This window comes from Nomascus leucogenys, chromosome 8, assembly GCF_006542625.1.
Source record: "Nomascus leucogenys isolate Asia chromosome 8, Asia_NLE_v1, whole genome shotgun sequence".
Taxonomy (NCBI): Eukaryota; Metazoa; Chordata; class Mammalia; order Primates; family Hylobatidae; genus Nomascus; species Nomascus leucogenys.
In genome coordinates, this window is record NC_044388.1 from 73,007,545 (window position 1) to 73,021,330 (window position 13,786).

The following is a 13,786-nucleotide window of genomic DNA, read 5'->3' on the forward strand; positions in this document are numbered from 1 at the left end:
TGAGAACAAAGCACAGGTTTTCTGGGTCTTATTTTCAAACATAGCTTTACAAAACTCTCATCTTGAATTCCCTCATAATGTATCATGTTCATCTGAAATAACCCAAGACCCTGTGTAGCGTCCTCTGTTCTGTGTGCTTCTAAGCTCCAAAGAATGAGAGAAGAACCTCCCAGACTCCTGCTAATAGAAGGGGTGATAACGAATAAGTGCTCTGAACAGAGTCTCACCGTTATTACATTTAGAGGCTAATCCCCCATCTAGTTGAATAGTGTTAATTCTAAAAGTGCTTAGAAAGTATAAAGCATTTGGCCGGGCGCGGTGGCTCACGCCTGTAATCCCAGCACTTTGGGAGGCCGAGGCGGGTGGATCACGAGGTCAGGAGATCGAGACCATCCTGGCTAACAAGGTGAAACCCTGTCTCTACTAAAACTACAATACAAAAAAATTAGCCGGGCGTGGTGGCGGGCGCCTGTAGTCCCAGCTACTCGGGAGGCTGAGGCAGGAGAATGGCTTGAACCTGGGAGGCGGAGCTTGCAGTGAGCCGAGATCATGCCACTGAACTCCAGCCTGGGCGGCAAAGCAAAACTCCGACTCAAAAAAAAAAAAAAAAGTGTAAAGCATTTTCAGTTCCTTCCCTGTGACCACTCCTTAGTACATCTCCAAGAGTAAATCTGTATCTCTACAGTCCTTAGAAATGGCAGGAATGAAGACGTACATACATTTATGTGCTAAGAGGCAGAGTGATCTAATGGGGGTAAAATGCCTGCCAGGAGCTAAAAACCTAGGTGTGTCTAGTTTGATTAGAAATGGATTAGTTAAGGCTGGGCGTGGTGGCTCACGCCTGTAATCCCAGCACTTTGGGAGGCCTAAGCAGGCAGATCACGAGGTCAAGAGATCAAGACCATCTTGGCCAACATGGTGAAACCCCGTCTCTACTAAAAATACAAAAATTAGCTGGATGTGGTGGCACGTGCCTGTAGTCCCAGCTATGTGGGAGGCTGAGGCAGGAGAATCGCTTGAACTCGGGCAGTGGAGGTTGCAGTGAGCCAAGATCATGCCACTGCACTACAGCCTGGGCGATAGAGTGAGACTCCATCTCAAAAAAAAAAAAAAAAGAAAAAAAAGAAAAAAAGAAATGGATTAGTTCACCTTGGCCAAGTCACTTCTCATCTCTGCACTACACCTTCTGCATCTATAAAATGTAAATAGCAATCCCTGATCTATTGACTCATCTGGTACAATATGAGGAACAGAAAAGAATCCACTTGGACCAAAATAGGAAGGATGGAAAAGCATCCTGCTTCCAGCTGGAAGACTTGACCTCAAAGTCCTTCCAAGCTATGGTTTCCTGCCCCATCCAAAGTCTGTTCAGGAAAAAGTCAGAAAGCATTTCAGCTTTTGGTTAAATCTCAAAGCAGCCTACTGCCTCCAGCCTTCAGAACATTCAAATGTAGAAGCATAAGCACCTTACAGGGAACATGGAAAGAGAGATGAGGTCATTACAGAGACACTGCCGTGGACTGAAATGTGTCCTTCCCAAACTCCTGTGTTGAAGCCCTAACCCCATATGACTGTATCTAGAAATAGGACCTATAAGGAAGTAGTTAAGGTTAATTGAGGTCATAAGGGTAGGCCCCTGATCCAATAGGATTTACTGTCCTTATAAGAAGAGACACCAGAGTGCTCTCTCTTCCCCTGCTATGGGAGGACATGGTAAGAAGGCAGCTGTCTGCAAGCCAGGAAGAAAGACCTCACTGGGAACTGAATTAGCCAGCAACTTGAGCCTGTCTTCCCAGCCTCCATAATGGAGACAAAATAAAGCTCTGTTGTTTAAGCCTCCTTATACTTATATCCTTAGAATATACTGTGATATACTGTTTGCAGCTCAAGCTGACTAATGCAGATGTAATGATAAGTGGTCTAGGAGTAATTCTCTCTCAGTACTCACTCCAGCTGCTGGACTCTGGCCATCCCGGATCCACAGATAGGACACAATTCCTTGGTCATCAGTAGACCTCGAACCATCCAAAGTAATGGAATTATTGGGAAGCACAAGAACATGTCTGCCACCAGCCTGGGCTCTGGGAGGACTATTATTTTCTAAGTCAAATATAGCAAAAATGAAAGCAAAGAGATTGATTTAAAACACCAGTGATAGAAGAAGTGTGTCATAAAACATCCACAACTCTTCCACCTTGCAGATACAGTATGTAGAATTAAAATATCCAAAAAGGCATTTTTATTCCCAGATACATATAAGATACAGACTTCCTTAAAGCTCCATTTGTACTTAGTTAGCTATAATTTGGGATGAAAAAGGTAAAGCAGGTGACAAGCTGTACATTGGGAATTTTTCTAATATTGTTATACTTTTTCTGTCCTTGAAAAATAGAAACAATGATTTTACCAACATTTAGGGTATTGAAAGTGGCAATATTTTCGTTTAAAATATACTGGGTCATTTTGTACTGGTCCACACTATCTGGCCAGAAATATTTCCACTTCAAGTACTGCCAAATCTTGACTCTCTAAGATAAAAAAAGAAAAAAAAAATTGAGTAAAAAGTAGGCTGGGTGCAGTGGCTCACACCTGTAATCCCAGCACTTTAGGAGGCCAAAGCAGGAGAATCACTTGAGACCAGGAGTTTGAGACCAGCCGGGGCAACACAACAAGTCTCCATCTCTACGAAAAATTAAAAATTGAAATAATAACAATGATAATTAGGCCCTCACTTCTCTGACTAGGTGTTAAATATAAATGAGGCAATGGCCAGACCTGGTGGCTCATAACTGTAATCCTAACACTTGGGGAGGCTAAGGCAGGAAGCCAGAAGTTCAAGACCAGCCTGGGTAGCAAGACCCGTCTCCACACACACACAAAATTAAAAATCAGCTGGGCATGGTGACACACACCTGTAGACCCAGCTACTCAGGAAGCTGAGGTGAGAGAATCCCTTGAGATCAGGAGTTTGAGGCTGCAATGAGCTATGATCACAGCACTGTACTGCAGTCCGAGCAACAGAGTGAGACCCTGTGTCTATTTTAAAAATTTAAAAATGAGGCAATGTAAAAGCCATTTCTGATGTAATAGTTTCAGAAAAGAAGGGCCAGGGAGCACTAACAAGACTGGGGTACAGTGGGGAGATCATAAGACACAGCCTCAATTTGGAGATGAGGCTGCTGTGAGGCAAATCCTGCTTGTTCAGATGGGGCTCTGGGACCCAGCCTGATCCCTCCCAATTTCCACTTAGAAACAAGTCAAGATGCCTGTTCAGACTATTCTCTCTACTTTTATGCATGGTTGAAAATCTCTACAATAAAATCTTTTTAAAAATCCAAATCTATATCACTTTGCTGTTAAAGTTGCTTCAGCCTCTCCCGGCTGCCCAGAGGATAAAGTCCAAACCCCTAGGCATGGCCCGTGGCACATATAACCCTCCATGGCAGAGCCTGTGCCTCAGGCTGCAGCCACTCTCCCAGCATCCCACACTCTTGCCATTCTACAATGCTTGAACCTTTCCAACCAGCCAGGCTCTTATACTCCTCTGCACTTCAACACGTAGTAATCATCCATTCACTAATTCATTCAACACCTCTGATTTGCCTTGAGTCTGGCACTCTGCTACACTGAGGATACAGAGATGTCTGAAGCAAAGGCACTCAGGCAGTTCACAGTCAAATGGGAAGACAGACAAGGCGACAAGTACCTAAAGCAGTATTGCACTAGTCTAGACCACAGATTTCACATTAAGAAACTATATGGAATTTGAAAACATCTCTTTTCTTGAATTTCCAAGGAATAAAAAAAAAAAAAAGCATAATGGTGTCGTTTGGATGTGGGTCTTTCATTACTAGTAGTCACAGAAGAGTGAAGTCATTAGAAGATATGCTCCACAAACAAAAGGAAGTGTCTGCTTGCAGAGGCGACTGAGAAACAGCTAACGTGAATAGAAGAAAGTTGGCTTTTTTTCCACCAGGCAGGGCTCGGCATCTGCTGCGAACAATAAGCCAACACCAACATCTCTGAATAGTCATGGCCTGGCTGAGGGTCCTGCAGACTCGAAAGAGGAGCAGGCCCAGCCCTGTCCACCTCAGACCCACTCACCCTTCTTCACAGCCACAGTGAGGGTGGACGTGCTGCTCAGTCCCTGCTGGTCTTTCACTGTCAAACGGAAGTGGTAGGTCCCCACCTGAAGACCAGTCACAGTGGCTATTGCTTTGTCAATATTTTCCATCTCCACTGCACTGGGGCCTCTATAAAACATGGAAGTGGTTAACATAAGGGAGGGGGCATGGGATTCTGAATATGACAGGCATGTGATTTGTGCTCTTATAAATGTTTTGTTCCAGCTATAATATGTACCATTTAGAGAATTCTAAGAAAACTCCATTCATCTGTACTCTCTAGTTCAGTGTAAGAGTCACAAGCTAAAACCTATCTCAGGCAGAGTCTGCTGGATTACTGGGAAGAAAATATTTGTTCTTGATTTTTTAAAGTCAAGCTGCCAGTGAAATGATCTATCCTTGGAAAATGAGCCTTAGAAACGACTCCCATTTCTTCTTTGAATAAAATTAGGTGAAATCCTCATCTATCTTTAGGGAGAGCATGGAGGAGGAGGCAATAAGCCAGATAAGCCCTCTCCTAGGAGAGAAATCACAGTATAGTCATTAAGATCAGAGGCTTGTCAAAAATACCTCGGTTTGTGTCCAAGCTCTTTCTCTTACTATCTGGGCAACCTTAGTCTGTGTGGTCTCATTAGTGTCTACAAGCCTCAGTTTCTTCAACTTTAAATAGGAATAATATTCTTATTTATCTCTTACAAACTGATACAGGGTTCTGTGAGACAGAGCATGTAAAGCTCAGAAAATGTTAGATGATATGGGTCACCCCTTACACTGCACTTCTGGTGTCTACAGTCACTGCAGGATGGGTTGAGTGTAGACAGGATCACATGCAGGTTTCCCTGAACCTCTTCTGTGATGAGCTCGCCTCACACCAAGACAGCCCTGTTCAACTGCCCCAAGCTCTACCTCCCTCCACTGTCAATGATGTCCATCCACACTTAATGTACTCTTCAATCAATAATGCCCAGCCACTTCTAGACACGTGCTTAAATCCTGACTCCTCAAAACGCTCAAGCTGATTGTTTACTACAGATCCTCCAGAGAAGGGATAATATTAGCATTCAGCATGGGCATGAACCTAGCTCAGTGGCGAGACAGACTACCTGATGTGCTCCCAGTGATAGAATACAATGCCGTGGTCATCGCTGCTGCTACTCCCATCCAGGGTAGCACTTTCCACTGGGAAGATCAGCTCTTTATCAGGGCCGGCCACAGCCACTGGAGGGCTATTGTTTTCTGGAATTACAGAAACAGTGTGAAAAAGTATTATCTATTTGCATTAAGTCTGCAATCCTGTGATTTCTTGATTTAAGTACATTACTCATCTTCAGACCAGGCAGCCACTAGAGTATGCAGCATGCTTTGGAATCCTGGAGTGAAGCACTTTAGCCTTCTAGCTGATCTAGGAGTTGAACCATCCAAGTTCAAGACTGCCATTACAGGCAGCCAAGAAACACTGTCTCTAATAGACACATCTTTGGTTTCTTTGGTTTAAAAGATCTTCAGTCGGCCGGGCACAGTGGCTCACACCTGTAATCCCAGCACTTTGGGAGGCCGAGGCGGGTGGATCACGAGGTCAGGAGATCGAGACCATCCTGGCTAACACGGTGAAACCCCGTCTACTAAAAATAGAAAAAATTAGCCGGGCGTGGTGGCAGGAGCCTGTAGACCCAGGTACTCGGGAGGCTGAGGCAGGAGAATGGCGTGAACCCGGGAGATGGGGCTTGCAGTGAGCCAGCCTGGGCAACAGAGCGAGACTCCATTTCAAAAAAAAATCTTCAGTCATAGGTTGAAAGAGAAGAAAAGGAAAGAAGGGTAGAAGGAGAAAGGGAAGAAGGGTGGGGGGAGGAAGGAAAGGGAAAGGAAGGAAAGAAGGAAGGGAGGGAGGAAGAGAGACAGAAAGGGAGGGAGGGGACAAGGGGACATCACAGAGAGGGAGGGAGGGGACATCCATGTGAAGAGACCTGCTTTATCAGGTAGGGCTTACTTCCTTTTGTCTCTGTAGCCTCAGTGCTAACACAGTGCCTGGTAAACAGTAAATGTTCGAAACATTTTAAATTAAATGTTAAACGAAAGTAAAAGATATAAAGTATTGCTGATATTGGCAGGGCGTGGTAGCTCACGCCTGTAATCCCAGCACTTCGGGAGGCCGAGGCAGGCGGATCACTTGAGGCCAGGAGTTCGAGACCAGCCTGGCCAACATGGCACAACTCTGTTTCTACTAAAAATCCAAAAATTAGCCAGGCATGGTGGCACACATCTGTAATCCCAGCTATTCAGGAGGCTGAGGCACTAGAATCATTTGAACCTGGGAGGCAGAGATTGCAGTGAGTTGAGATTATGCCACCGTACTCCAGCCTGGACGACAGAGTGAGACTCTGTCTCGAGGAAAAAAAAAAAAAGTATAGCTAATATTGATATAAATAGATAAAATATCTGTTAACAAAAAAAGGGCCAGGTGTAGTGGCTCACACCTGTAATCCCAGCACTTTGGGAGGCCAAGGGTGAGAGGATTGCTTGAGCCCAGGAGTTTGAGACCAGCCTGGGCAACAGAGTGAGACCCTGTCTCCCTCTCTCTCCTCTCTCCTCTCTCACACACACACACACACACACACACACACACACACACACACACACACACAAAAGTCAGGTAGTCAAAAGCTGTGGCAGCCATTACCCAATGTTTGGACCACGCCGCCACAGCCCCCATGATCCTACTCACTACATAAGAGGGGTTTCCCTTGGCCGTAGGATAGAGTACTTGGGTGACCATACATTTACAAAGCCCTTTAGGATGGAGTCCCGGGCTCTCTTGGGGTCATCTATTGTGATTCCAATCCCTGCCCACCCTCCCCGCCACCTCCCATTCCCACATCCCTACCTCTTTTTCTCTCTCTCCAATCACAGTAATTCCTTTTAAATCTTCAAATGTACCAGACTCTCTTCCTTGGCCCTCATGCATACTGTTCCCTCTGCCTAAGAACTCTTCCTCCTCCCCTGTGCTGCCCACCCCTCCCCTTCTTCACTGACTGTGACTTGTGCTTCAACCCTGAGCTCATGTATGAGCTCTTTGCAGATGCGTCACACCCAGGCGAGTGCTCTTTCTCTGGGGTCCTCTAGCACCCTGCAGTTATTTTAGTAAAGCGCCAAACACAGGGTTTCATGTGAACTTCTCCATAAGCCCTGCAAGGGCAGAGATCAAGTCTATCTTGTTTAATTCCACATCCCAGGGTCTAACTAATAGCACTTTTTATGTATTAGCGGCATAAATAAATAAGTTGTCTATAGGTTGAGCATAATCTCGTTGCCAGGAACTGGATCGAGGTTCTGGGACTAACAGGCCTCTTCTAGAAAAGTTCTAAGGCAGAGACCATTATCAAACAAAGGTATAGCTACCTTTAAGGTTATTTAACCCAGGAGGTAGGCAGAGCCCTGGGTTTTCATGAAACTATTAATGAACAGTAATGCTGAACTGGAACGTGTTCCCCAATGTCTGGTTACATCTCACATCTTATGTGTGGTCACGCCACACATAAGAACCAGCCCCTTCAAGATCCCCTGGAGCTTTCTAGAGCAGAGTGGGGCACGTGTGGAAGCATCCACAAGGCAAATCGGAGCCCACAAGCAGTGCTGTGGATGGCTCTCATTTCATCCTTCATGCCATAGTTTACAGACAGTCAAGGCAAGATTTAGAACCTTGAAATGAAATTAGTTTTATATGGAGCTTTGGCACCCACAGGCCGGTACCACCAAGTGTGGCATCTCCAAACCTCAGAAGCCCAGCTATCATTTCTGCTTTAATCTCTGAGGCCAAATCTCTTTCTCCTCCACCTACCAGGCTGGACAATCACAGTCACCACAGCAGTAGACTGTTGCCTTGAAGAATCTGTCACCTTCAGCTGAAATGTATAATCTCCTTCCTGCATTGCAGATAAATGAAGGTATGGCGTCTGTACTCCCTAAGTAATAGCAAATACAAAAATAAAAATAAAACAAAACAAAAAAGTAAAGAAACACAAGTAAATAGTATGACAGAATGAAAAACTAACAATTTTACTTAATACAGAGATCTTGCTCAAAAAAGAAATGTGTTTGGCCAGGCACGGTGGTTCACATCTGTAATCCCAGCACTTTAGGAGGCCAAGGCAGGTGGATCACTTGAGGTCAGAAGTTTGAGACCAGCCTGGCCAACATGGTGGAACCCCCCATCTCTACTAAAAATATTTTAAAACAAATCAGCTGCGCATGATGGCGGGCACCTGTAATCCCAGCTACTTAAGAGGCTGAGGCACGAGAATCGCTTGGAACATGGGAGAGGGAGGTGGCAGTGGGCTGAGATTGCACCACTGCAGCCTAAGTGACAGAAAAAAGAAAAAGATATGTTGGTCCCCAGGAAAATGCAACTGAAAGTCTACTGTGCAACCTCATACACTATTGAAGCAGTGTAAACTAGTATAGCCTTTTTGAAAGCCAATCTGAAAACAGCTATTAAAATATTAAATAAGCACATACTCCAACCCAGTAATACGACTTCTTAGTATCTACACCAGAGAAATGCACAAGGAGACTCGTCCATGGATGTTGACTGAAGCACAGTCTATCACAGCGAAACATGGAAACAATCTACACATCCATCAACAGGAGGATGGTCAAACACACTACGATACACTGTGGAATGCTAGTTTAAAAGAAAGAAGTTTAAAATCATGAGGCAGGTTTATAAATACTAAAATGAAAAATGTCAAAGACATATTAAGCAAAAAAAAAGAAAGTTGGGTCACATTCAAAAGCAAACAGTAAAAAAATTTTTAAAGAAATCCACACAAAAAAGAAACTTGTGGAACAATGCATACAATGTGAAAGGTATTGCTACATGTGTACACACACCTACACAGACACATGGAAGAGATTCTGGAAGTATACACATTAAACTGATAAAAGTAATTATTTTCAATAAGGACACTTGGATGACAGTGGTGATCAATTTATTTGAATTTATTTTAGCAGAATTTATTTGAGTTTTTTTTTTTTTTTTTTTTTACCACAAGAGGCAATTCATGTATTACTTTTGTAATCAAAAATAATTTTTTGGCCGTGTGCAGTGGCTCATGCCTGTAATCCCAGCACTTTGGGAGGCCGCGGCGGATGGATCATGAAGTCAGGAGTTCAAGACCAGCCTGGCCAAAATGGTGAAACGCCATCTCTACTAAAAATACAAAAATTATTCCGGCGTGGTGGCAGGCACCTGTAATCCCAGCTACTCAGGAGGCTGAGGCAGAAGAATCGCTTGAACTCAGGGGGTGGAGGTTGCAGTGAGCCAAATCGTGCCACTGCACTCCAGTCTGGACCACAGAGTGAGACTCCGTCTCAAAAAAGAAAAAATAAATAATAATAATTTTTTGCCGGGTGTGGTGGCTCATGCCTGTGATCCTAGCACTTAGGGAGGACAAGTCGAGAGGATTGCTCGAGCCCAGGAGTTCGAGATCAGCCTGGGCAACATGGCGAAACCCCATCTTCACAAAAAAATACAAAAATTAGCCAGGTGTGGTGGTGTGTGCCTGTGGTCCTAGCTACTCGGGAGGCTGAGATGGGAGGATCTTTTGAGCCCAGAGATCAAGCCTACGGTAAGCCATAGTCGCACCACTGCACTCCAACCTGGGTGACAGAGTGAGACCCTGTTTCAAAATAAATAAATAATATAATTTTGTAAAACTCGAAGTCAACCTAAGTTTTTACAAAGTCATTTTTTCAACTGAGTATGCAATAGCTACACTTGGTGACCCCAGGTTAATACCCTTTCTTTTTTGTCGTTGGTAATAGTTTCAATTATTGCTTATGTCTGAAGTTCATGGCATCATGAAAAGGATTTTTAAGTCTTATTACAATTTATTTACTTTTATAGATCCCAAGATTGTCTAAAGATAAATGTATCTATGTGTATTTTTTAAGGTTTTAATGGAAAATTTAAAACAAAAATTGATACAAGATCAATTGTGCTACCAGGGGAACTTCTGAAATTTGAAATGCATACTTTTAAGAACTTTTGAAAAAAAAAATACCTTTCCCTACTTTGACTAAATAAGGCAAAGCACCTTTCTCTGAAAAGTTCAGCAGGGAAACTATAATTTCCCAGGAGTTGCCTCCAAATTCATCTGGTACAAGAAAGCTTCTGCACACAATGGAAGGGAATGCTGTGGCAAATGGGAACTGAGCAGACTACTGTGTCTCACCGATGCCCCCAAGGCAGCCACACGTTTCAGGCAATTGCAAAGGTTTCACTTCCTTCCCCAGTAAGAACACAGCCTCAGCAGGCTGCTTGGTATAATTTTCAGACAAATATAAAAGGGTCTGATTCACAGACCTCATCTTTGTGATTGCCCCAGTTAATACTTGGACATCTTAATCAAGCTTAAGGCAATAAGGTTGTTACTATGGATATTCTTTGGGGAAAGAAGAGAGAGGGTGTCTGGCAACTGGGCTGGTGTGTAGAGGCAAGGCTCACAGTGTGGCCCAGCCCTCAGGAACTTTGGATACATGTCCAGTATGCATGGATGAATTTTGGAGTGTTAGCTTTGGATGCATAATTCCTAATAATTAAGTAAAAGAAAATTAGGAAGATTTTTTTTAACAGTGAAAATACAAAATATCCCATCTTCCTGTTTTCTATACAACCCACCTCTGAATCAGAATTCTTAACACAACAGAAGCAAACATGGCACATACTACAACCCCTAGGTAGAGATGGACACCACCAAGAGGGTTCTCCAAGGATATCCAGACAACTCATGGCTCTTTCAAGTTCCAAAAATCTACCCAGTCACTTTTAACTCCTCATAATTGCAAGGCGTGTTCCAGGAACACCGGAAAGTAAAGCAGGTAAGTTTCCACGGAATGTCCGATTTTATCTTAAATACTAATGAGAAATGTATCTTGGACTGGTGAGGCGAAATTTGAAGGAGAAAAGGAAGATGGAAATGTAAGGTCCTATCTTTTTTTTTTTTTCATGAAACTCTCAAATAATAAAATAACTTCAAAAACACCAAGCTGATTAGCAACAAAAACAAATAGCTTTGCCAATCGCAAAAAGAAGAATAAGCAAACAGCTCACACACACAACAGAAGTTTCAAGATTATTATGTTGTTAGACAAATATGCTTAAAAGATTTGAACAAATCAAAAGGTAGATACAAACAAGGCCCTAAAAAGCGAACAGTGGATGCAGACAAGATAACATGGAGTTTGTATAAACAGGAGAAACAGAGTAACAAAAAAAATTCTGATAATGAGGTTTAGATTAGATTATTTCTAAGGTTTCTCCCAATACAAAAATACTTCTCTAACAGATGTGAGACTTTTCCCAAACTGATCTCAAGATCTAATTTTCAACACAGAGCCAATTCGTTGCTGTCCTGTGCTTATCTAAGTGGGCGAGGGGAAGGGATGTAAACTTGGAAGATTTGTGAGCTTAGGTCCTTTTCTAATAGTGTAATATATCAGATAACTTTACAAAATAAATTATCTAAATTTAACTGCCTACCCCAACCAACATCAGATAGATAGGTAGGTAAGCAGGTAGACAGATAGACAGACAGACAGACAAAAGTCTGAAGGCAGGATGGAGAACTTGCCTGCATGGCCACATGTTTGCCCTCACTCCCAGGACCCAGGGACCACTCATAGAGGACAATCTGGTGATCGTCACTGCTCTGATTTCCATTCAAAGTGATGGAGTTTTGGGGCAAAGTTATGGTGTGATTTGGTCCTGCATTAGCAACCGGTGGGTAGTCCACAGCACTGTTGACTATTAGGGCTGCAGTTGTAGAGTTAGTGGCTCCGTCCGAGTCTGTAACAGTCAACCTACAAAAAGGAGAAGAAGCCATAGTTGGAAGAATATGCCAGGCTGGGCGCAGTGACTCACGCCTGTAATCCCAACACTGTGGGAAGCTGAGGTGGGAGGATCGCTTGAGCCCAGGAGTTCTGAGACCAGCTGGGCCATAGAATGAGACTCTGTCTCTATTTAATTAAAAAAAAAAATTAGCCGAGTGTGGTCATGCACAGCTGTAGTTCTAGCTACTTGGGAGGCTGAGGCGGGACGATCATTTGAGCCCGGGAGGTCAAGGCTGCAGTGAGCCGATATTGCCCCACTGCGCTGCAGCTCAGGCAGCAAAGCAACAGACCGTCTCAAAAAACAACCAAAAAAAAAAAAAAAAAAAAAAAGCAGACAAAAAAATAATATGCCAAATCTCAAGGTAAACTTAGGTCAATTTAGTCTGCTCATGGAACAGTTCTCAGAACAGGTAAAAATAGAAATCTAAGGATGAAGCAAAGATAAACACAGACTTGATATTTTTGTTTGAATTTGTTGCTGTTGACTTTTAGTTTTAGTTCATAACATATTGATGTCAGAGTTTCACCTTTATGGATTTCTGATTAGCTTTTGAGATGCTGGGTGAAGAAACCATCCTCACCCAACATAGATGCGACTCTCTTAACGGAGACTAAAAATGGATCAGGTTTAAGTTCTGCCTTCAGGTTGAGCATGCAGAGACAGCAAATCACTCCTGAATTTTCAGCTACAAAGCCTTTTAATTTTTAATCCTTTTCTAGAGAACTTATAATTATGTTTTCAGGATACTCCTTGCAAAGTGGTGTTAGGATTAAGCACTTTCAAATGCGAACCAATGCTCAACCTCTGCAAACAAAAAAGGGAAGTGCATTAACCTTCCTGTACTAAACTGATTCCTAATGTGGTCCTGAGGACAGTGAATTCACAAATGGGTCACTTCATCCTTCTACGTTAAAGATGGTGGTGGGAGCAGTGATGAGTGCTAAATAATATCAATAGGCATATGACAATGAAGCTGTGGCAAGAACACAGGCCTTCCTTGCAGGCAAAAACATGTAGGGGGCACCAGTGCATTCTGAGCTTCCTTCCACACTATCCCTCATACTCCACACAACCAAGATCCAACTTCTACTTCTGGTTCTGACAGCAAACCAAACATCTAAAGTCCTTCCTTCTCAACCAGGCTGAGTCAGGACACTTTCTGGGCCCATTAGGAAATTTCTTCCTGGGTTAGCAGCAGTAACCTGCTCCAATCAGATGGTAAAGCATAATTAAATACAAATGAATTAAATGAATCTCATAAAGTACCTTTCACTATATATAAATTTTACTCCAATAAATAAATAAAGTTCATATTAATTGATGAGGATATCAGAGTCTCCAGTGGCATCCAACCAAAACCCCCATGAAAGCCAAATCTTTTATCAAAATAAGAAGTGCAGTGTTTTATACGCATTAATTTAAAGAAACAGTCAAAATGTAAGTAGCAGGCAGCACCATAAAGGCAGGGACCCACTTGCCTGAAACTATAGTTACCAGGATCAAGGTTAAACAAGCGTAAGATGGGAGAGTCAACTGAAGTCTTCTCTTCTATGAAGGGCCCGTTTATTTCTTCCCAATGATAACTCACTATTTCAGTATCATCTGTACTTTCTACAAGATTAAGAAATAAAGACAAGAATGAAATACAAGAAGAGGGAGACATAAGTTTTATACTTTAATTACTGCATATTTAAATTCATTTTTATATGAAATTATCTACTTGCCTAGCTCTCAATGGATATATACTGTATTAGAAGGAGATTCTTTCCTACTC

The 13,786-nt window shown here is 42.9% G+C and overlaps 1 protein-coding gene across 1 annotated transcript in view; it reads right to left on the bottom strand.

Annotated features, from left to right (window-relative positions):
- KIAA0319 (KIAA0319 ortholog) overlaps window positions 1-13,786 on the bottom strand; it is a 103,079-nt gene that overhangs the window by 20,505 nt on the left and 68,788 nt on the right. Inside the window, exons 9-14 of the mRNA XM_012509038.2 lie at window positions 13,491-13,623; window positions 11,753-11,981; window positions 7,960-8,083; window positions 5,228-5,360; window positions 4,105-4,253; window positions 1,949-2,100 (exon numbers count right to left, since the gene is read on the bottom strand). Coding sequence (XP_012364492.2) covers window positions 1,949-2,100; window positions 4,105-4,253; window positions 5,228-5,360; window positions 7,960-8,083; window positions 11,753-11,981; window positions 13,491-13,623 — 920 coding nt within the window. The remainder of the gene's footprint in view (window positions 1-1,948; window positions 2,101-4,104; window positions 4,254-5,227; window positions 5,361-7,959; window positions 8,084-11,752; window positions 11,982-13,490; window positions 13,624-13,786) is intronic.